Below are 24635 nucleotides of genomic sequence, written 5' to 3'. Positions count from 1 at the left end.
GAAAATTTAAAATATATATATATATATTTTACTAAAATCAATATTTTTCGTTCAAATTCTAACAAAAAAAACAAATCAAGTGTAAATTTAATTTCAAAACTATTTTGAAAGAAACTGCAGTTTTGCATTTTCAAATGAAAGAAAATCAAGCGTAAATGGAGAGATTTCGAATGGAGTGTAAGTTTTTAATTTCAAAACTTTTTTGAACGAAAATATATTTTATGTTTTTAAAAAGAATCTAAGTGTACTAGCAATTATCCCTATTGGAGGACTCCTTACTATTCGCATAGCTCTAAAATGTTATACCATAGCACACGATTCTCACCCAACTTTATTGCAGAAGTGTGTTCAGGCTTGGCTCACGACGAGTTTAAGCTCCATTTACAAGTAAACTCATGTCCCCTGCACTGTTGCAAATAATCATCCGGTCTAGAGCACATTGAAGTCCAGAAATCATTATTGCTGCCAGCAAATGTAAGACATTCATTGAAATTCCAAGAATGAAGAAAGGCCCATGATCTAAGACACATTTATATCATTGAAAAGTCGGACTGCTAGTCTGATTCTGCAGGTAACCACAATATCTACAAGTGTGCCTTCTCACTAGCGATACACCACAACAACATCAGCAGTCTCAGTTAAAGAGACATGAATTTGCATGTCCAGAAAGAGAGAAAATGAGATGTTAAGTGGTTAATCCATTTATGGCAACTCATTTAATGTCTTGGCTTCAATTCTCTGCAGCCAGAAGCAAAAGTTCTTTCATGAAGCACTCTGCAGGTGCTATCACCTTGTGCCTCACCTTTTCCTTATTTTGATGTCAAGAATCCACTCTTCTCCTGCTGGCTTAGGTATAGACTTTGGCAGGCGGAGGGGCACCTTGTACTCCCCCAAAGATGATAAGGGAATCGGTAAGTGCAGATTTTCAGGTTCAATGTGCACTTGGAGCTGCCTGGCAACCTGTTTTTTTTTTTTTTTGGGGGGGGGGGGGGAGGGGAGAAGATGTTAAGTTGAAGTCAATCATTCAACCACTTGCTAAATCTAATGAGAACCACCATTTCTCATACAAATAAAATTTCATGGAGAATAACTGTACAGAAAAAAGGGCAAAGATCAAGTAGCTGCTCCATCACCGAATCGAGTCAAATAATTTTTATATGATAAGAAATATGATACACATAAGCAATCTGTTTCAACCCCTTTGGCTTCGTGCGGTATTAGAAGCTTCACAGACCGTCATATATCTTAAAATCCAACTTAAGCCAGATTTTATCTTGACTTTATAAATCTACTATGTGGTCATACAAGAGAGACAATCACCACTGAGCACAGAAAAAGTATGCAGAATCACAGAAGAAAGTTTTTCCTCATAACAACCCCAAATAACCAAAATCATACCTCAGCTAAAATTTCTTCTTTTGTCACTGGATGACGCAACTCATTACCCTTTCCTTCTATGATGAACTTTTTTATATTCTGGAAGAAAAAGAAAATATATATAATTAATACTGCTAATTGATTTGTCTCAAATGAATCTTCTTTTTAAAAAAAAATCAATTGTAGGACTAACAAGAATTTTGTATTATAAAGCTTCAAAAAAATATGACAAAGCTGAGAGAACTTTTCATATTCGTACAGAAAACCTTCCAGCATTTTGTATTGGGAGCTTAAAGCTTCAAATTGGATATACAAACCAGTCTTGCACTAGCAAGGCGATTTGCTGCCGCTATGTACTCTTTCAAGTTGGTTTCCTCCGTCTTTGACACTACTTTAACCTCTTCAGCTTCCTTAGGCTGGTAAATCTGATTAAACCAATTGATAAACATTACAAAATGAACTATCATATCAGATACCGATTGAAATAACTATCACAGTAAACAAAGTATTGGATTATACACTGCAGAACATGTTAAATCATGCATTAAATTAGACCAAAAGACAGTCTGTGCAGGAGTAACAATGACTTAAAGGACCAAAAAACATTTCATATTCAATATGGGGGCCTCAAGCAACAAAACATAGTGAAAATACAGAACCTACAGTAAGTGAATGGTAGAAAAGAACATATGGAACATGTTTGCAGAAGACCTTAGCTCACTGGGCCTTTTCCAGGCAAATTTTTCTTTAACCCTGCATATTGGATGCATAATTGCAGATGAAAGCAAGAGGAAGGATGAAATCAAAAGAGGATGATAGGCTGTCGAAAAATAATTTAATGAAATCAGATTTAGAAGACATGAATTAATCTTGTCAGTAACAGGGAAGTTGGAACTTAGTGAAATCAGATTGACAATAACACCCATAATAGAAGTACTACTGTTCCTTCTACCATCTTGAGTAGCATGAACCTAAATACTTACAAGCATATGTGGATTCCGTACTAGATGCAACATTACAAATTAGCATACACCATAAGCCCTGCTAACAGATTCCAAAACCTAACATCTATCAACACCCAAGCAAAATGCTTAAAGCAGGAAACATACGAGAGATCGGATAAACAAACACACACATTTTCTTCCGTGACATGGCCAACACTAAGCAATAATTCAATCAAGCCAAACACAAAATACCTTGCGCTGCTCGCGAATTAGATGCGCGAACTTGTCAATATTCGGCACCGCGAGCAACTTTGGCATCAAATGATTCCGGAAATACCCTGGTGCAACCTTGACAGTTTCCCCAGCTTTTCCGAGCTTATCAATAGTCTAAAGGACCGAAAAGACAAACATTTGCAAGCAATTAACAAAATCATTTCTCCTAAATCAGATTAGGTAAAGAAGTATGGAAATCGAGGTACTAACAGTCGTGAGGATAACTTCTAGCTTTCGATATCTAACGCCTTGAACGGCATATAGCAGCGGGTGGTGCATCGAGCTCCGACGCATGATATTTTTTCCATAATGTAAAAAAGCCATTATGTCCCTACACCCGTCAAGAAGAAAAGTTGTATAAATGTTGATCTACGGTGAGGAGCTCAATGATCACCGTGTAAGTGGAGGCGACGGCGTCGACGGCGGAAAGGTCTAGGTCTGTAGTGAAGCGCAACCTCTAAAACCTAGTCCCCCGGGTTTTAGATTTTGGTTTTTCATGTATAAGTCGTGGTCAGATACAGTTAAAAGCGTTAAACTTTTTTGTTCAACATGAATTTCAGTCCAAAAGAAAAGTTTGGTATATGCATTATTTTTCATTTATTATCTAAGAAAAAATAGTCACTGGATTAAAAAAATTAATACACAAATAAATAAAAGAATATCAGTTTAGTACTTAATAGCGATGCAGACGAGTCAAATTAAAATTTGCGCTCTTCAATATTTCTTCGCACGAGAGAGAGGGTCTACTTTAGAGAAATAAAATTCATATGCATTATATTAAATATTTATTTATAAAAAAAAATTAAAATATACTAAATTATTGATTAAACTTTTTTTAAACAATATAAAGTAAAAAAATTATATTTTAATATCATTTAAAACTAAACTATAAGATATGGACTAATAATTGTAATATATAGTGAATAAATATATTTTGTTGTTATGATAAAATTTATATGCATTATATTAATATTTATTCACAAAACAATTATCAAAATATACTAAATTTCCATTAAGCTTGTCTTTAATATAAACCAAAATACCATATTTTAACATCATCTAAAACTAAAATATGAGATGATAAATTATAATTTTAATTGATGGTGAATTTTTAATATTTATTTATCAAAACTTACTAAAACTATTGCTTAAGCTTAATTTTAAACAATTAAATAAAAATGCTGTATTTTATTATTATATAAAATAAAAATAAGAGATATATTGACTAATAATTCAAATATATGGTGAATTTTGAATATAAACTTGATATAATATTGAATATGCGCTTAAATAATATTTATAATAAAAAAAAAAAGAGAGTGAGCTCGCCAGTTGGCTCCGAGCTCATAAACATAAATTATAGAGCTTGAGCTCGCGAGCTAGCTCGGCTCAACTTGCACCCCTAGTTTAGTATAAAGAATGATATAAAGGTAAAACTCAAATACTAATTAAATTACTTATAATTATTCAAGTATCAAAATGATATTAATGATAAAATTTTGGTGCCAACATGATTATTATTCTTAATATTTTACCCACATCTAAAAATATAGTCTCTTTCTTCTTCTTTTTTTTTCCTTCTCTTTTTATAGCAGATATTATACAAATTGATTATATAAGTTTGATAAAATATATAACTCAAAATTGGAGATAACCAAACAAGCTCTAACATTAGTTCAATTCATAGTTACACCTTTTTGAGCGGCTACTCATTATTTTTTTCGGCAGGTGAAGTAACTGTAGCAATTCAACTTCTGCCCTTGGAACCTTCATTATGGTTATATAACTTGCATAAATTCATACCAAAATTTGCAATAAGGTTAATACATCAACACATGTACAAACAACCAGAGATGGCTTCTCCTGTCAAATTTAACTGAGAATTGTAAAGTACATATCATGGAACCCACGACGACTGAACGGAAGATTTTGGGGGGGGGATATGCATAACAGTCAGACATACTTAATACAAGAAACATCAATTCCAAAACATTTTGAGCTACTAGTATCATTTTGTACATTCTTGTTGATGTGCAATCCCTTGGCAGAATTACCTGTGACCCCGCCTGCCATAATAATGTAGCGACACAACAATCTTGAGAAGCACACCCGGGAATACACGGACTGTTGACAAAAATTAATGTGCTGCATCCCAACTTCGTCTGGAGCAATGGTCAACTTCATGACGCCTATGGGCCATCTTCTTCGGCTGAAGAAATCAACATAAAGTCATGTCAGATAGAATGTAAGGGGGAATATATATATATAGAGAGAGAGAGAGAGACACTCACTGCTCAAAATAAATCCTTGAAGCAAACTCTGAGCTCTCTCGGCTTGCTCCGGAGTACCTGATATTTGAATTATCTTCTCTGTTACCTCTGGTCTGTCATCAATAAGTTTCACATTTGCTCCTGATAGCTGTTAAATAAATTATATATGTCAAGGAGCTGATATACACAAATGTGAAAGATGATGAATAAGATTATGAGCAGCTATAGACCAATCACCTCACTGATCAAAGCAAGCTTTCTTGATTTTTTTACGAGTTCTGCCGCTGCATGAGGCGGTATAACAACTTCTAGTGTACTTCTGGTGACAAGTGGCACAGAGATTCTGGATGGGAAAATGGACGTGAAAAAATCATGAGAGATTGATCAATCTGAGAAATGCAAAGTAAAATGGCCTCCACTCCAAGAAAAAATAGACTTGGACAAAACGTCCTACCTATTCAATCCACTGGGCTGATCTTCACGTCGCTCACTCTCGTTTTGTTTCACTGTCTCCACATTAGGTGATGCCACATCCTGCAACTTAAGAACAACTCGTTAAAGAACTAAGAAGAAATCAACAGGCTAGAAGGTTTGCAAGTTGGAAACATCTATAATTAATAACTCAAAGCTCAATAAGATGTGAAACTTGAACCCTGAATCATGGACTAACACTTTTTACTGATAGGAACTGATGTTCATAATAGTATTCTAGCCAACAAAAGAACAAAAAGTATTGGGTTCTCAAGAGGAAAAGTTATGCTGTTCCACCAACCTTCACTTTCTGTGGTGCAGCAGCAGTTGATGAACTCTCAGGAGTTGAAACCATAGGACCATTTCCAGCCTGGGTTTCAACAGATGGTTTTACATTGTTCCTAGAAGCTGCCTCCGGTTCCATAGTAGCACTTTCTACTGGTGCATCCTTTTCAATAAACTCTCGATATATGTAACTTCGAACCCGTGACGTCACCTCCACCAGAGCCTCTCGAGCGGCTTTGATCTCCCCAACTATCTACATGTAAGAAAATTGTGGATGAGAATGCTAGACTTGCATCAGTTTCATCATAAGCTCTTCTATGGAAATCTAGCAACCTATGCATAGAGGAATCTTTCACCAAAAATATTTCAAAGCAACAGGCATTTGAAAAGGACAAGCACCCGGGTAGATGCAAACAAATGCTACAAAAGAACATCTGCTTATAGATTTCTTACAAGGTTACGCACATATATAAAAGATGCAATCATATAAATACTGATCTTCAAAGAATCACAAGAATATAAAATACAAACCTGTACAATCTCGTCTGTCCCTGCTAACCCTGCAGGAAGTTCTTCTTTTGGTAGGATCTCTACATTTGCGCCACCTATTTTCCCCAGCTCAAGTAAAGGGCCAATTTCATCTGATTGCATAAGTAACCGAGTGGTAACAATATTTTCTTTTTCAGGAACAAGATCAACAATACGGGTTTGTATATGCAACAAAGCTTCTTGAGCAGGAAACAACTCATCATCAGGACCCTAAAAGATACACAGGTGAATCAGCTTCTAAGCCCTTATGAAAACCAGACAAGCTAAAAGCAAACTAGAAATGTTAAGATTAATGTATAAAGCTGGAAAATGGTATAAAATTGTATGGAGGAAGAGAATAGCAGAAGGACCCCACACCATGTATTTATTAACAGTAGGTAGGAGTCTTACCTCATCTGATGATATGATTATGATATGCTCATTTGAGCCAGCAACTGGATCGCAAACCTCAACATTAACGCCTATCTCACTTTGAAGCAAATCCAAAATCCCATCTGACTCCCCAAGAACAGTATCAACCTTATCAACAGGGCAAAATATGCGGAACACAAGATCCTCACCAGAGAAGGATTGAGCATTGTCAGCTACATTAGCAGGCCCAGGTTCAATGGCAAATCCAGATGAACGTGAGGAATAGTTGTTGCCCCTGGGACCACCAGAATACCTTGATCCAAAACTAGGCCCTTCCACAGATGATCTCCTTGGGGTACTGTTTGTGTGGAAATCATCATCAGCAGGGAAGAAACGCTCAGGTGAATGAAGTCGATTATGAAAATGGCTTCTATCACGATGTTGGCTCTCTCGCAAGCGAGATGAAATAATTGCTATAGCATTCTTCACAGCATTCATATCACCAACTACCTGTAATAGAAAAGAAATTCCATTGCAACATTACACGCCAACATGAAAAACTTATTCACAACCAAGTTGAATGTGGATATAACCAAAGAGGGGCATTAGATTAGTTGATTTCTGTTCTTCTTCATTTCTCATTCAGTAAGAAAGACTTTTGAAAACCAGATGAAACCTTGCATGAGTTGAATAATGAAAGTCACATGTAGCTTACACTTTCACGGTTCCACCAGAGAATGCAAACTAGAAGAGGTATGTATGCCCGCATTTTAGTACCAAAGCTTCAAAAATCTTCACCCAAACCAGAAAACTTGAACTAGAGAAATATTGCAAAAAGCAGTCAAAAGTCTCACAAGTAGAAAGTCAGATCATCTGATCATTTGTTACATAGATCACCAAGTTTAATAAATGTTATCAGATTATCAGCATTTAAATAGATTCTATACTTCATTATTGCATCCCTACAAAGTGAAATCCCTGAACAATGTTGAGATGCACTACACCTCATTATCATAAACCATTAGACCTACTGCATTAGGGTAACGTTCCTTGGTTTACAGGCCAATCATGCTCATCATACCACATGGTTACACCTTGACCTTTCAAATGTTCAATTTTCAATTCCAGATGCCATTCTTTAACATAGTCCTATGAATTCATGAAATAAAATCTCAGTTAAGGTTCTGTTTCTGGAGTCTTAGACCTCCATTTTTGCAACTAAGCCAATGCCACACCATGTTTGAACCATAGAGAATGTTGTCATGAGAACAAATACTCAAAGCTCCAGAGGAAAAGTAACAATGAAAACCTGAACAATCTCCTCCGACATTGCAACACAGCGTGGCAAAGTGTGATCTCTGGGTAAGATCCTAATATGGGTCTTAGTCTCAATCCTCATTTGCTCAATTATCTTCCCCCCTTTTCCCAGCAAACACCCCACATGCATGCGCGAAACCACCAGTCTCGTCACCACTCTATTGCCATTGCCGCCACCGCCACCTCCTCCCCGATTTCCATACTCGTCATTTTCATCCTCCCCAAAGCCCACATTATGCCCATATCCTCCCACCTCAGTCTCCAATATCCTGTCATGTATCAAAAACAACGCCTCCTGCGCAGGCGAGAAGGAAGGCATCCTCCCCTCCGGGTCCCGCCTCCTCGTATCGGAAATCTCGATAATCCTCTCCTCGTCCCCCGGCATCAGCTCGTGGACATTGATAAACGCCCCCGTGTGCTGCCTAATCGTCTTAATAATACTCCCCGATTTCCCAATCACGCCTCCCGCCTTTATGTCGTGGCACAAAATCCGGTAACTCGTCGTCACCATCAGGGAAGGGTCCTGCATTTTTCTTCCTCCTCCTCCTCCACCTCCACCGCCGCCGCCTCCTCCAGAGGCGGACCGCCTGTGGTAACTAGGGGCATAATGGTGACCTCCTCCGCCACCTCCGCCGTGTGAATTGTTGCCGTACCGCGGTTTGCTCCGCGTGTGTAGGGTTTCAGATTCATAGTCCTGGTCATAATAGTATCTCTTAGATCTCGATCTCTCCATATGCGATTCTTCTATTTCAAGAAAACGATGTTCCAGAAAAAAGGTGTCCAAAATCCCAATCCAAGATTCAGTTGAAAAATGTCGAGCAGAGGAAATTAGGGTTTAGATTCAAATCCCACAACTCCTTCCAACTTCTTCCCCAACTAAAAATTGCAAATGGCAAAGGTTTCACTTTCACCATTATTGTTGGGTTCTGAGCTCGGAAGAGCAGAGCCCATGATTCGGGATATTTGTGATCTGCAGAATTTGAATTTTACTGCGCTATATTTTTGCCTTTTTATCCGTAAAAAATTTATTGTCAGTGTGTGTACTGTGTGTAAATTTTGTAGCAGAATGTGAGTGCATCTGTTGTTGCCGTGGCCGCCTGTGTACTTAAGTACTACTCCTCGCCTCCTAACAATTCACAAACGCATCAAACAACACAAGACGTGGTAATGACACTTCGACTCGTGTCTCCCTGGTGCTTGCTCCCCACGGCGTCGTTTCAGACCTTCGAACTTTGGTATAATTATAGAAATATTTTTGTAATTTAAAAAAATACATATAATACTTCTGACATTAACTTTCATCTAATAAGTAAATCTTTCTATTTATCAAAATTCACAGACTTATCGAATATTAGGTAAAAAAGGAAAAGATTGCATAAAAAATTATATTTCTCCCCATTGACTTATTACTGATTTATTACAAATCATATTACTGAGTTGTGTTTGTACGTTTTATCATCTGGTAGTTAGATTAAGCTATTCAATTTTCAAATTATTAAAATTGTATAAATAAATTCAAAAAATATCAACATAAATTTAAATTATTACACCATGTTTAAATTCAGATTGTTATGTATTTACAATATATCTGATTTGCAAAATTTTAAATAAACTCAAAGCAATATCTGAATTATGATGAATCAAGAAATTATAATCAAAATTAATTAATTAACTAAGTAGCATTTAAAGACCAACAAGTAATGATCCATTAATATCCAACCATCACTTACCTTATAAGTTACAATCATTGAATTCCAATTGTTAATTGCTTGTGCCAAATAAATGCCAACCATTATTTTTAACAGATAATTACATATATGATTACGTCAATATCTTGATAAGTCGAGCAATATATTAATTCAATCAACACATCAAAATTAACATAATAAATAGTTAAATAAAAAAAACAATTTTGATGAGATTAAACATTGTAAATTATAACTATCAAGAGGCGACTCGATAGAATTTAATTCAAAAAATGAGCAAAATGACATACGAAACTAATGAGATTGAGAAGACGGTGAGTCCAAATTTTATGGATGTAGGTATTTAGTTAATTTTTAATACAATATGTCGTGTTCTTGGTTTGCTTTGAAATTTATTGGTTGATTTTAAAATATTAAGGTGGTGTATATTATTATTTGATTTGAAAATACTTATATATCTTTTTTAAAAATAATAAAAAAAATTAGAATATGCTTCGAGAAAAATGTTAAAAATTGAGACATCATATTTACGAGTTTGAATTATCTATAAATTTTTCTAATATATCAATTTTATTGTATTTTCAGCTAAATATAATATGCAATATTTTTTTTGAATTCAAAAATAAAAAAGATTTTATAATAAACCATAAAAGCTAACTGTTAATGTAATGTGTAGAAATTACAAAGGAAGGTCAACTTAATTAACTTTTGAAAAAAATTACAATAATCGCCTATGATATTCCATATAATTATAAATATTTTATAATATTTAATAAAATTATATAATTTTTGAATGTGAGCTTGAAATTTTCAACTTTGAATTACTATATTTCTTAAACGAATAGAATGAGATGGATGAAATAATTTTAAAAAATCTAAGAAACTTGCCCACTGAATCCATAATTGTTTTTCAGAAAATTCTTAAAAATAAATAAAATTATAATATATAATTCAAAATGGCATTTTGGTCGTATGTCATAAAAAAAATAAGTGAAAACCTGATCGAGATTAATGGATTGGGCTTGTTATTGGACGACCGTTAAAATTAAAAGATATTAGTAATTTTTCAAACAATAAATAGGTATTTATAATTATGTCAAATATGAGAGAGTTTGTTTAAATTTTTCGCCTTCTAACTCCGGACATGTTGGGCTGAGCAGTTCAGTAGTGATGACAGCCCAAATGAAGGCCCATTTTCCTTATAACTCCGAACAGTTTGGGCCCATTTTATATTTCCATTTTCTGGAAGAAGACCAGAAAATAAAAGAAAAAAGGAACAGACGGATAAAGTGGAGGTCGCTGCAATGGCTGCATTTTCTGCAACGTTGAATGGCTTATCGTGTTTTCGTTATTTACCTGTAGATATCTCTTTTTTGGTGTTATTTCTCTGTCACTTTATTCAAAATAAATGTTATTTTTCTATGTTTGATCGATTCGTTTGCAGAAAATGGAAGTGAAAGTTGAGAAGAAATGGCGGTTGGGTTGTGCTGTAAGGTCGCAGGTTAGGATTTTTTATTTTTTTGTAATATTTGTATGGTTTTTGTGTTATCTTGTTTAATTTTCATTGGCTATTTCTTTGACAGCGTAGTTCGAGTTCAGGGGATTCAGGACGGAGTCATAGGCGAGTGTGGAGGAGGAGGAAATTGGTATGATTTGTGAGCCCTAAATGCTTGTAATATAATGTTTTACCCTTCAATCAAATTTGCGTGTTAACTTTTTGCTATTTTGCGGTTTGGACATTTGCAATGCTTTTCTGCCGCCTTTTTGGATAAATAATGCGAGAGATGTTAGTGGCTGAAAGACGAAAGATTATATCCAGACTCCAGTATAGATTATGTTAATGGTTTCTATGGTGAAAGAGTGAATTCTGAAAAGTGTTAAAACTGACTTTATCTTTTGTTCTGGAGCTTGGAGAGAAGAGTGAAAACGTTAACTTGAGAAGCAAAATGCGATCATTTTCAGTTGGTGGATGATAAATTGTTATGGGGATAGATATTGTAGGCTGTGCATGACTTTTTGAGCTGACATTAATGGTTAATTTTGCTAAGCTTTTGTTATATGATTGTTTTGCTTTATGTTGCTTTTCATGTGCTCGGATTCGATTATTGATATGTCCTACGAAATGCGGATGATGCGAATATGTAGCCATATGGGCTTTAGACCTTAGTCAATACGTCGTTCAATATTATTCTCTTCTGGTGCTTAGTCCACTTGAAACTTTGATATTCTTGCGGCTTATACTACCTTTTACATTATAATATCTGTTTCCAGGCCAAGAAAGATGATATGTTGGACTACAGGATGGAAAGAATTCCATTTCTCGAGGAACAGGTGAGGAAGATAAGGGAGACGGGGGAGCTCCTGACCATGGACATCGAGAGGTTGCTGTTATCAGAAGATAATAGGTTTGGTTTTGTGAATGAAGTGGCTGCAGAGGCAAAGCAGTATGTCGAAAGCAACCGTGATGAGTATGGTGCAAAAAAGGCAATCTTTCATGTCCTCAGCAATCGTATGAATGATTCTGGATTTTATCGCCCTGAGGCATACATTGAAGATGATCCTTTCAAGCCGGGTCCTGGATACCTGAGACAACAGCTCTACGACGTCTGATCTAACCAGAAGGATACTACTTTCTTGTTTCGTTACATTCAGGTCAGTACCTGGGGACTAGCCATGGTCAGTCGAATTATTCTCATCAAAGTTTGCAAGTGCAATTGAAGAAGATCACCATGTTGTGTTGCAACACTAGTCGTTCTTTGCTCCGCTTTTGGCTTGGGAGAGATTAGAGTATAATATACAATTATGGTTTTTGCCTGAGCATATTGTATTGTAATAAACCCTCATTTCATGTTCTTGGATGCGCCTATGTTGTATAGATTCAAGAATTCACCCATAGAGACACACGCCTCTTGAGATCTGAAATCAATTTCCAGTGCTCTTGGCCTGGAATGTTATTATATTCGACTTTCTGCTGCCAATTTGGTGATTATATAAATCGTCCCCAGTAATCGGTCTTCCCTATGGTCTTCCAATTCCCCCATTTTTTGCTTTATTTAGGTTCAAAATACAACCACCAACTTAATCTAGGTATACGACAAAAGTCCCACAAGAGGGAAAAAAATAGAATTGGACCGTGGCATGAAGCATTGTTTTGCTGCCCATGTGCAGAAATGTGGTGGATGTGAAAGCCAAATGGAGTGACCATGAACGAAATCGTGCAAACTTTTGTTGTCTTTAAACTGCAACACATTGTTGACTTACTGTGTACATCCTTCTTGTCTTAGTGAAGAGGAAAAGTTGAGAAAGTTCATGACAAGGATGGCTCATCACATATTCCGCTTCAATCATGATTACTGTTCCCCATTAAACATAAAGATAAAGTAGAATCGACAACTAATGAATTTGTTCGTTAGGATACTACTGTTTTATATTTAGTAAATGTGTGTTCTTAGATATATGTCCCAAGGCCGACAGTTTGGCTAAGGTTAACCATGCAGCGACAAAGTTTTGTGTATGAATTAGACCAAACGTACAATCATTTGTAGTATCACTTGAGAAACGGGACTCCACTTTGCTTTCGTCGTGATCACATATCCAACCGGCAGCACGATAATTCAATGATTAAGTCTCTAACGAGTTCGGACCTGTTTTATGTGGGCGTATGATGTATTGGTGGGTCAGATTTTGTAGCGGTCAGAGTTCCGACTTACTTCGAACGGACACATTGAATTTAACCAGACTACTTATACTGTTGCACATTGTAGTGGGTAGGAATTTAGGTCATATCCTCATATAGGATTTGTATAAAATGACCTTTTAGCTTACTGAAATTTCAGTCTTGTAGCACTATCTATCTATCTATATATATATAAATATTAATATGATATGCAAGAACTGTGTTGTGTAAAGATTTTCAAAATGTCAAAAAGATCTCAACAGTGCTTAAGTAGGTTTAGACCAAACAAAACTGGTGGACAAGTTGATCTGATCGTAGCTTTATGCTATGAGGAATTGATTGATTGATAAGCAAAAAGATGGATCGGCTGCACTCAAGTGGGATCTGAATGATACTATTAGCAGCAGATCAGTCCACATACATCTGATGTTAATATGAACCATCTGATGTTTTCTGGACCTATACATCACCAACACTGAAATTCTTCTTGCGAGGGTGTTGGTTCTCACACAGTTGCTAGCTGCATGATTGCTGAATACATGTATTTCGTTTACGACAAAGAAAATTTTATTACTTATAACATATAATATGTGATAGAGTAAGCAGTAGCAGAAAGTTGACAACATAAGAGCATCTGAACCGCCAGGGCTTTTAATACAACATTAGCAACATAGATAATTGTAACGTTATTGATAGAAAACTCATAGTAATAAACTACTATAAGATTAACATATGTAGTCCAAAAAGTATATAACTCATAGAATGCTATAAAATAATAATAGAATCATGGATTTCTGCTGCCACCTCCTCCTCTCCTCCCCCTCGGGTCGTGCTTCGGGTTGGGGCCGGCATAGTCATAATCTAACACCGCGTCCAATCCAAGAAGCTTTCTTGAATTTGCCCTGATCACACATCCCACCTGGGAAAACATGCATTGAATGTTAGCTGAATCGATGTTTTGTTTTTCATGTTGCAACAAAATTGTGATGTTTAGACGTCTTATGATGTTATTTTTACATTATGTTTGTAATATTATTACAAGAGAATTACTACAAAGCTACTATATTAGTATTGTTGCATGGTGCCATATACAATGTAGTTTTTTCCGGTCGGAAAAACATGACTAATGCATATGTTATTACCTTGTGAAGCGAGTGGAGAGGGATTGTCCCAATGCCTGAGGCCTCAATCATTCCTACAAAGAGAAAAGCAAGTAACTATGATGAGAAGTGATCCATTACAGCTTCTAAGATGGGATTCAGCTTAAAATAATCACCTGCAGATATGAGCATCATGAATAGCAAGAGGGAGATTGCAAGAGAGGCCTTTGCCCTTGGATTCATAGCTGTTTGTGGTGTAATCAGCTTAAAATAAGCTGAAAGTTCAAACTATGGTTTAGGAGGGAAGGAATGGAGGAGAATACAGCTTTTTATAAGCAGAAGTGGCCATGAAAGGTGTTTGCCTCTAGTGCTACCCACCCACCCACCACCCACCCAATACCCTGCTACAATGATGATGAAATGCATTACCAACATGCAAGTCAACTTCACAAATATGCATGTTACATCACCCAAAATTCTAACACAAATAAGATATAGTCGATCTGAAGTAATTATATAACAAATATAATACATTTATCATGTGATTAGTGTATAATTTAAGACGATAAATGTGCTATACAAATGACTTGATTTGATCATATCTGATTTGTATAAAAAAATTCGGTTATATCAAAGTATAGAAGCCCACATCAACACACACACATGTGTGTGTGTGTGTTTATGCATGTGGACACAAACTTTGTTCAGAAACCCCCCTTTGCATCGCTTAAATTAATCACTTTTGACAATTCTTGTATGGGATAATTACACTCCAATTTTTTTAAGTTTTGTATAATTATACTTAAACCTCTTGTAGTTTAGGAAATTACACTAACACTTATAAGGCTTGCTTCCGTCTAACAAATAAGTTCTTCTATTAGTCAACACTTAACTGAATTTGTTGATATTAACGAAAAAAAAAACACTCAATGAAAATTAATATTTACCCTCGATTGACTTATTACTGGTTTATTGCACAGGTACAAAAAAAATTTCAAGTAAACTACCCTTATAACGGTGAAAATATACCTCCTCACGTGTATTAAGACGTCCAAGGGTAATTTGATCATACAAAAATTTATCTAACCTACAATAAATCAGTAATAAGTCAATCGAGGGTAAATATAAATTTTTCTTCAATTTTTTTGTTAATATTAGTAAATAGGGTGAATTTTGACTAACGAATAGACTTATTTATTAAACAGAGCAAACCTCAAGAGTGCTAAATATAATTTTTTAAATCATAAGATGTTTACGTATAATTACACTAAATCTAAAAAAGAAAGGAATGAATTATCCTTCTTTTATTGGGATTAAGTTTTGAGTTCAGAGAGGTCACACACTTTTCATAAGTCAATCTGCTTTTCTCCCATTTTTTCCCCTAAATTGTACCAAGTGCCCAAAATAGGTGTACCTAAAGATCATCAAACTTATAATGCCACAATGCTATATTCTTCTTTTCTTTAAATTTACAAAGACTAAGTGCAAATGTTATTATACCACTATGCATAGTTTGACTCAAATATTAATATTTTTCCATCAGTTTTATAATATTTTATAGATATTTTTAAATTCAAATTTAAGATTAAGACGGTGCTTCGGTGAGCTTACAACCTCTTAAAAAAATTCATATAAAATGTCGAAAAATATTTGAAAGAATTTAAAATTCAGAGGAATTCATTATAATTTACCTTATTTTGAATAATGAAAGAAGCTATTGATGAGTATTTTGGAGAACTGTTGCTACAAATTGACTTATCAATGGCACCAAACTCCAACTTCACACCAATGTTGCCTTTTCATCCTCATTTTTTCAGCTTTCATCACCTCTCTCTCTCTCTCTCTCTCTCTCTCTCTCTCTCTCTCTCTCTCTCTCTCTCTCTCTCTCTCTCTCTCTCTCTCAAATCAATTCACAATGCCCTAAAATGTGAGGGGTTGAAAATTTTTTCAGACCCCCATTATTGGGAGCACTAACAAAAGCCTACACACACACACACACAATTATTCTATCACAAATTTACCTATTTTTGCTATCATTCTGTTTGTTAATTCATTATTATTAATATGAAAAATGTATCTCATGATGCTTCTTTTTCTTTGTGAAAATTTTATGTAATTACAAGACAAGAACCTCATAATATCTTGAGGTTGTTTGGCGACAGGAAAAAAGCAGACTATGAATACTACTATATATATATATATATGTAAAAGGTGAATAGCAATTTATTCTTGTGTGACATTGAAACTTAATAAATTATTTCCTGAGAAATAAATAACAATTCATCCATATATATTTAAAAAAATGAAACAATTTACCTCCCTACATAAAAAAGCAAATTGCTTTAATTTTTTAAAACATAAAGAAATAAATTATTATATTTTGATAAGAAACATAAAGATAAGGTATTATTTTATTTTTTATAAGAGATTGTTTGCCTATTTTTATAACACAAATAGTTAGATTATAATTTACCCTATTTAAAATACTGAGCCTCATAATTACAGTTGGTGACAACAAAATCCATATGATTCAGAGCAGAACGGGATTTTGCTGTCATGAAAAGGTGTGATGAGGGACAGAAGCTGTAGGATTATGAATTATTATTATTAGTCCCAAAAATCTTAGTATAGTGTTTTTTTACCATCATTTGTATTGTTGTACCCACTCTCTCAAGTCTCAACTTCTTATTATTATTAATGTATTATTTTATAGTATGTATTTAATAGTAGTGATTGGTGGTGGAAATTGAGAAAAGTCTGAAATACGTTAAAAATCGTTATCGTGGAATGGATGGCAGATGCGACTATACAATGGGAAATAGTGGAAGTGAAAAGATGGATGCAACCAAGACACAGTTGCAATAAGGATTTGACATTTGCACTGCAAATCTGCAATAGCAGTTGAGTTCACTAACTTACTACTGTTCGGATGTGGAGCAATCTATTCACTCGTAATGCAGAACCCCCTCCCTAGATTTTCGATTGCAGATCATTTTCATATTCTACTCCATTCAATACACACACCATGTATATAAAATTAATATTACGTATTTTTATTTGTAAAAAAATTTATACACACGACTTGTGTATGCTGAAAAGAATAAAAGATGAAATATTTACAATAGAAAATTTGATCCATCCTAATACGGGTAAATATACATATATATATATATATATATATACATCTCTAACAAGCAGATGACCTTAGAACGAGAAAAAACTGGATTTGTGAACATGTGCCTGGAAAATAATCTAGAGAAATAAACTCATGAACATAGATCTAAACAACCAGTACCCTGAATCTTACATATTCGACTTCTATCCCTATAATTTGAAGATTGAATCTCCAGGAAATAGGATTTTGGAAAGTAGAATAAGTCATAACTCAGAAATAAGAGTACCGGCCAAACTAAGAAAACAAAGAGAAAATGACAGGAAATACACAAAAAGGAAGAAGAATTAAGCCACAATGTATAAACAAAATTTTACAGTGAAACGAAGAAAAATGTATACCATGATACAAAGAGGAGAGAAAGCGCATATATATATATATGAATACCGCAAGGCCACAAATGAATTGGCTCGGGACAACAAGTAATTTCTTCAATCCTATTCTCAATCTCTTTCAATGTCATCACAATTTCATGACATCCCAATAATCCACTCTTGGAGCTTTGAAACAAATACAAATTACATATTCAAAAGCAAGATTGAAGAAAAAACTGTACTTCCGGCAGACAAGAGCAAGCACTCGTGTCTCATACATGCATGGTAATTTGACCTGTGAAACACCTACCAACTACTGAACTAAAAATGCAAATGAAATGCCCTAACTAAAATAGGATGACACCACCCCCATGTGATTTTACTAGTTAAGAAAGAAATGAATGATAATGTATGCAACCCGACTGTGACGGTAGATGGTTTGGACCAATGCAAGACACAGACCGACCTGAAAATATTTATAAAAAAAATGTGATGCATAATAAGAAGGAAAATATAAATATGGAATGAAAAAGATGGCAGGGTGGCTGACTTCAAGTATCATGAAAACAAAAATTGTTGCACTGGTACGGCCAGCTGTAGACTGCCCGAGGAGCAGGCAGGCAGGCTGGCAGCACGATGATGAAATGGAGGCTCGTATTGTTACCAACACCAGAAGAGACCAAAAAAGTTAGTCAAGCATGCAGCATGATTAGTCCATTCAGCACTTTAACAGCCCTCCGCAACCGATCACCAAAAATGACACTTTCACTTCTCAGTCCTCTGAGGAAGTACTGAGAAGCCACCATAGCCGACTACCCCCCCTTCCCACCCCCAACAACCCCCATGGCAAAAGAAAGAACCCAACCCCATGATGCTGATGCATGAGTTAGTGACAACAAGAAGAAAAAATGCTTCTGTTGTCCGAAAATGGCAATGACCCGACATGACACGACTATTGTCCAACCTGGACCCCGACTCGACACGACCATATGCATGCAGGTAAAGTAATATGCACCAAGTGGCCACGACCTCAAACAGATATGGCACGACTTATGGCCAACCTGGCCCACTCAGCAGATTCCTTAATCAAATGGTCCTCCGATGACAAGCATTCATTTAAGAAATCTTTGCTTGACAGGGATTGCTGAATCAGAGAACCTGCATTACTTCCCAGAGTATCTGCTAGGTCTCCAAGGACGCCAATAGCAGTTTTCATCACAACATCATCCCTGCCAATAAACCACAATCAGACAACCTGAAAGAAAAGAGTACAATCTAGTTTTATTTTTTTGAAGAAAAGCATTGTTAGATTAAATTATACTCACATATCCTTCTCCATGTAAATGCTATCTAGGAATTGCAAGATGTGAGGTGCATAAGGAATCAGGAGTTGGGTTTTAGGCGAGTTCTTGAAGCCCTGAAAAATCCCCGAGTACGCCTCTAATATTCCATTTCTTAGAAGATTAGTGTATTCTATCATTTCATCATCAGCACCTGATGTGTGGGCAGACAACTCTGCAGCACTCTGCAGCATAGGCATTGCATACATCAAGTACTTCTCGAAATTCTCGCCAATCGCTAGAGCTATGTCACCGAAGCATGAAAAGATTGGCGGCTTCACAGACCGATGCAACTGGTTGCTTGACAAATCTTTGAGAAGCTGGGTCATAATTCCATCACAATAGGGCAGAATCTTGTCCTCCAAAGCCCTGCAAATATCCCCTACAACACCAACAGTGACTGCACAAACTTGGTACTCCTCAAAATTCTGAAGACCCATCTCCAAATACTTGTAAAAATCAGGCATGTACTTTGCGAAGTTTGGACCTGTTGCATAGGCAAGTGCACCAATGGCAAGCATAGCTTCCTCATGGACAGTGGCACTTCTGCAAGCAAAAACTCGTAGAAAAAGATTCATTATCTGATCTGCATACTGCAAGAAGGCATACTTAGTGGGTTCTGATGCCCCTAATTTCTGGATGATGACCTGTAAGCAGCCACAAAGAAGGCCCTGCAACTCGTTCTGCTTCTCTCTCTCATCAGATGAAAGTTTCTGCGCCTCAAGAGTCTTATGAAGTTCTGCCATGATGACTTGAACAAGTTCCAACACTAAGCGAGCTGTTTCCTCAGTTGAACACCTTACTACTTCATTTAGTGTCTCGTAGGCAGCCGTCCTAAGTCGTGACTCCCCCGCATCTTCTCTATGAGTGACATTAAGAAGCGACTGAACAATTTCTTGGAAATAAGGTGTCAAGGGTGATGTTGAGCCCACATCCTCATAACCTTGTGCTAGAAAATAGAGAGCACCACAGGCTTTCTCAGCAACATTTGGGGCATCTTTCATGCTCTGGAGGAGAACTGTGATAATCTGTTGACAGTTAGCCGGGGTAATAATTGGAGTCTCCACTGTTGAACCATGAAGAAATTCGAATATCCTCCCCAAGGTCCAAGCAGTTGTGTCCTTCACATGGCTACTTGGATCTTTAGTTAAAGCAGTGAGCATGAAACTTAGAGCAACATTGACAATGGGAGTTAATTTGTCAGGTGAAGGACCTTCCAATATAGAACCAAATGCATAAGTGGCAGCTTCTCGCTGCCTCCAATCAGCTTTTGTTATATTTTCTTCGATAAATGGCATGACAAGTGGTACAATATCATCCCCCACTGTACGGGCAACCAAACCAAGGCAAGTCCCACCAGCCATTGCCAGATTCCAAGCACCTTCGTCCTGATCCTGATCTTCTTCTTGCTTAAGAAGTGTCTCCAATAACATAGGTACAAGTGCGGGGAGAGCCTGCTTGATAAAATAATAGCACGGAACATCAGAATCTGCTGTAAAATCACCTCCATATTCTTCCAAAATATCAATTTCTTCATCACAAATTGAGCTCCAAAATTCAATTGCTTGAAGAGCAACCGGTTCCTCATCTTCCCGGACTGCCTTGGATGTGATGTTGAAAATATCTTGTATGTACGGAGCTAATTTCTCATAATATGTTGACCCAATTGAGACCAAACACTCAAAGGCAGCCTGTCGAATTTTCACCTCTGGTGAAAGTGTGGCCTCACAAACAACTCTCATTATGTAGTCCCTCTCCATATCGTTGGAAAAGTTAGCCTGGGCAAATCCAAGAGCATTATATAAAGCTCTGGTGGCAGCAAGCCGAACCTCAATATTACCCTCATTATCATTCATGCCTTGAACCACAGCTGTAAGTATCTTATTTACTTGATCTTGATCCACAACCTCTGGAACAACTTCTTCACACATGTACCCCAGAGTTTCAAGGGTAGCTTGCTTAACATGAGGTGGGACTTGGTGAATATTTGACAAGAGGGATCCAATGAGCTCAGGCCACTGCTTCTGAGGCAGTTCAATGCCGGCGACCTTAGCGATGACTTGTGATGCAGTTGACCTAGCATCAGCCACAGTAGAAGAGAGGGTCTGCAACAAGCATGCCTTTATCTGGCTCTTCACAGCCACATCTAATGATAACCACCTCTGCACAAGCTCATACTTTCTGTGCTGCTCCTTGGCATCCAATGCATTTTTAAGAATCAAACCTGCTAGTTTACGGCTGTCAACGGGTTTCTCCTCACTAGCAAGCTCTGCAGAAAGGGATAACAAGAAACCAGGAAGGTTTTGCTCCTGAAACTGTTTCAGAGTTTCTTCAGCATGCTTTCGCACTGTTGAATCAACTGCTTGTGCACTTAGAAGGACCTGAGTGACTTCCATAGCTCTATTCTCCCTGAAAATTTACACACGGAGATGAATTACAACAACTAGGCACCTAAAAAAAATTATAGGAATACATCTCCATTTAAATGCCAAAGCAAGAAATAACAGAGGCCTGCAAAGGATAAAACATGTTATGACGATTTTTAACTATAAATATTAATGAACTTAACCGCCCCACAATTTAGTCTTCATTACACCCAAAATCAGTAATTATATGAAACACATTACAACATCTTAGTAAAATCAATGTATGGAGAAAGAAAAGAAACCACAATATTGATCCAAAAGAGATGGACACATAAGCATTTGGCCATATTTAAAACCAAAAAATCATTGATACTGGCAATCAATAAACATAGAAGGAGAAATTAATTTCTCATCATAGTGGCTGCTTGGGATAATGGTAAATCCATTCAACTGCAGAACAGGACAAAAATTAATAAATAGAACCAAATCAGAACAGATCCAAAGTCTACATGCTCAGCATATCAAATAAAAGACCAGACTGCTTATTGCAGGCTACTCCAATGTGCAGAAGAAAAAGAATTATAATACTGCCACCAATAATCAGACCACAAAATCACATTCAAATTCAATCAGTAAACAGCAAATGAAACGTATAAAATCAACTAAATAAAAACAAACGACGAAACACGTCAAGCAACAGTTAAATTGAATAAGCTCAGAACAACAATCGCTATGGAAAGCAGTCCGATCCATCGCCGTCGACTCCAAAAACTAACAATTGCAAATTTTCATGTTTGCGGAGCAAAACAACAGATCATCAGTATTTTAGCCTAAAAAATTAAAGCAAGCAATCAGATCAATCCAAGACTTAGATCCAGTAACCCTCCAATTATCAACAACTAAATCCAAAATTTCACTTAATTTCACCCGAGCCAAAACAGAAACACATGGTTGATCACTCAAAAACACAAACAAAAAGAAAAAAGAAGTAACGCCAAAACATAAGGGATTGAATTAAAATACCTGGGGGGAAAGGTTGTGGAGGCGGGAGGGAGAGTGAGAGAAGAGTTCACTCTCGGATCGGATAAATTCAAAAGCGGCGCCCCTGAAAACCCTAAACAGAGAGTTTTTAGAGAGAGAAAGTGTCTTTTTTTGGGAGTGTGATCTTAGAGAGAGAAAAAATGTAAAGCTGGACTTGAATCATGCAAAGCAATAATAATCATTTTCTTTTCTTCCACCCCCCGCTGCTCTAATATTATTTTACTGGGCAATTATTGCCTGCGGAACCGACCAGCTAGTTTCCATATCATAAAGCGGCAAATACCCCCCTGTGGGCTCCACCTGATGAACTCCTCCTTTTGTTGTTTTCTTTTCATATTTATTTCAATTATTATTAGTTATTACCTTATATGTTTCTAAAAATATCAAATAAATAAAATTACGAATCATTTCATTTAAAGTTTAGAATATAAATGAAACAAAAAAATATTATTAATCTAAAAATTAAATTGATTTACAATTATACAATGTACAAAAGGATATTGAATATATATATATATGGGTGTGTGTTGGGTGTTTTTTTTCGAAAATATCAAAAGAATTTCATCCAAGTAATGTCTGTAATAATTATTTTTTTTGTTGTGAGAATAAATTTTATATAAAGTTTAAAAAATTAAGCAAAAATTAGGAACGTTTGAAAACAAAAAATAAAATTAGAGTTTTTTAAAAAAATAATTTAATATTTATAATTTTATCAATAAGCTATAAAAATTGTATAAAATTGGGTATACATTTTAGCTTAAATAAATTTAATTGTTATGAAATTGGGTATACATTTTAGCTTAAATAAATTTATTTTAGGCAGTTAAAGATAAAAATTATAAAATAAAAATACTATTTTTAATAATAAACTAATAAGTACTTATTTTCAGCATTTACAAACACTCTTTAAATATAAGCATTTTGCTATTTTTTGGAGTCCTTTTAATTGAATTATTGGAAAAAGGGAGGGTGAAGCCTACGACGATCAAGGATAAGGTTCCGTGGATCGGTGCAACTCAATGTATCAGCACTGATCAAAGAGTTATGTGCAGAAGTGAATGAATCAAGAGAGAGATTCGACTTTGGTCGGACTTCGATGTCCTATGATTCTGAATCACCCCGGGCAAGCAGCCGTGAAGGGGCAACTAGTGCTATAAAGAGGGACTTATTTTTAAGGCTAATTATATAACATTCTATATTGTAAATCAGTTGCATAGTAAGTGTATCAAATTTGAATTTCGTTTCAAATCCTACATGTCACGGTCTAACGAAGCATGGCGGGAATGGGTTTGGGTATTGTCATTTTCGGGGACCAAAAAAATTGATATGATATCAATTGACAAAGATTCATATCACAATATCATAATTTTAAAAGATCTTATAAACCCATACGTATTATAAGATGTTTTTATAAATTATAAAATATTAAAATTTATTTTAAAAATAAATTCATGAAGTATCTGGTTAAAATAAAATTATGGAGTTTATAAAAATTAATAATTACAAATTCATGGAAAAAATTATTAAGATTATATAAATAAGTTAGCACCTCTCTATTACTTTTCTTTAAAAAGTTTATAAACTCATAACATCTAATTTTTTGAATTTATAAGCTCTTTTTATAAAAAACTTATCAAATACTTTGTGGCATCTTATAAAATCTCCCAAACAGTGTATTAGTATAATTCTATTCACTTAGGCCAGGGTTTGCAGTTATAATTAAAAGTATATATATAAGAGTAGAATACATAATAAAATTATTTTTTAATTTTTCAATTTGAGTAAAAAGGGTAAACAAAAAATGGCTAAATTGAATTTTGGCATTCCTACTATAATAGCTTTTGCACTTTGGCATCTAAACTTTTTTTTTTTTTTTTTTTGTCAACTTACCATCTCAACTTTACGAAATTTTGCATTTTGTCATTTATAACTATTTTTTCACCAAATTTTTTTATCGAAAAAACATCACATACAGTGCGTTGTGGGATATTTAAGGATTATGTGATGTGATATTTTTTACATATGCACAACATGTGATGTTTTCTCGAAAAAAATAATCATATATGGTAAAGTGTAAACTTTA

At 35.5% G+C, this 24635-nt stretch overlaps 5 protein-coding genes across 5 annotated transcripts; 1 reads left to right on the top strand and 4 right to left on the bottom strand.

Moving 5' to 3' along the window:
* Window positions 1-515: 515 nt before the first annotated feature.
* On the bottom strand, window positions 516-3086 carry LOC105160328 (Ribosomal protein L9/RNase H1). The gene is made up of 5 exons (XM_011077658.3): window positions 2805-3086; window positions 2574-2708; window positions 1695-1802; window positions 1399-1476; window positions 516-960 (listed from the first exon to the last, which is right to left on the bottom strand). Exons 1-5 carry the CDS (start codon window positions 2916-2918, stop codon window positions 799-801), a joined length of 597 nt encoding a protein of 198 aa, XP_011075960.1. The 5' UTR covers window positions 2919-3086; the 3' UTR covers window positions 516-798.
* A 1344-nt stretch (window positions 3087-4430) lies between these two features.
* On the bottom strand, window positions 4431-8922 carry RCF3 (RNA-binding KH domain-containing protein). Its single transcript, XM_011077657.3, has 8 exons — window positions 7830-8922; window positions 6560-7030; window positions 6152-6379; window positions 5637-5873; window positions 5319-5398; window positions 5102-5207; window positions 4886-5012; window positions 4431-4803 (listed from the first exon to the last, which is right to left on the bottom strand). Exons 1-8 carry the CDS (start codon window positions 8568-8570, stop codon window positions 4784-4786), a joined length of 2010 nt encoding a protein of 669 aa, XP_011075959.1. The 5' UTR covers window positions 8571-8922; the 3' UTR covers window positions 4431-4783.
* Window positions 8923-10775: 1853 nt separating this feature from the next.
* On the top strand, window positions 10776-12401 carry PTAC7 (plastid transcriptionally active7). Its single transcript, XM_011077656.3, has 4 exons — window positions 10776-10901; window positions 10988-11044; window positions 11127-11189; window positions 11815-12401. Exons 1-4 carry the CDS (start codon window positions 10848-10850, stop codon window positions 12151-12153), a joined length of 513 nt encoding a protein of 170 aa, XP_011075958.1. The 5' UTR covers window positions 10776-10847; the 3' UTR covers window positions 12154-12401.
* Window positions 12402-13825: 1424 nt separating this feature from the next.
* LOC110011903 (uncharacterized) lies at window positions 13826-14653 on the bottom strand. The gene is made up of 3 exons (XM_020693513.2): window positions 14496-14653; window positions 14362-14414; window positions 13826-14138 (listed from the first exon to the last, which is right to left on the bottom strand). Exons 1-3 carry the CDS (start codon window positions 14560-14562, stop codon window positions 14004-14006), a joined length of 255 nt encoding a protein of 84 aa, XP_020549172.1. The 5' UTR covers window positions 14563-14653; the 3' UTR covers window positions 13826-14003.
* Window positions 14654-17769: 3116 nt separating this feature from the next.
* LOC105160325 (importin subunit beta-1) lies at window positions 17770-22740 on the bottom strand. The gene is made up of 3 exons (XM_011077654.3): window positions 22535-22740; window positions 19131-21554; window positions 17770-19034 (listed from the first exon to the last, which is right to left on the bottom strand). Exons 2-3 carry the CDS (start codon window positions 21539-21541, stop codon window positions 18836-18838), a joined length of 2610 nt encoding a protein of 869 aa, XP_011075956.1. The 5' UTR covers window positions 21542-21554; window positions 22535-22740; the 3' UTR covers window positions 17770-18835.
* Window positions 22741-24635: the final 1895 nt, after the last annotated feature.

Source organism: Sesamum indicum, linkage group LG4 (genome assembly GCF_026168435.1).
Source record: "Sesamum indicum cultivar Baizhima isolate 11 linkage group LG4, ASM2616843v1, whole genome shotgun sequence".
NCBI lineage: Eukaryota > Viridiplantae > Streptophyta > Magnoliopsida > Lamiales > Pedaliaceae > Sesamum > Sesamum indicum.
This window is presented reverse-complemented; position numbering and strand designations above follow the sequence as displayed.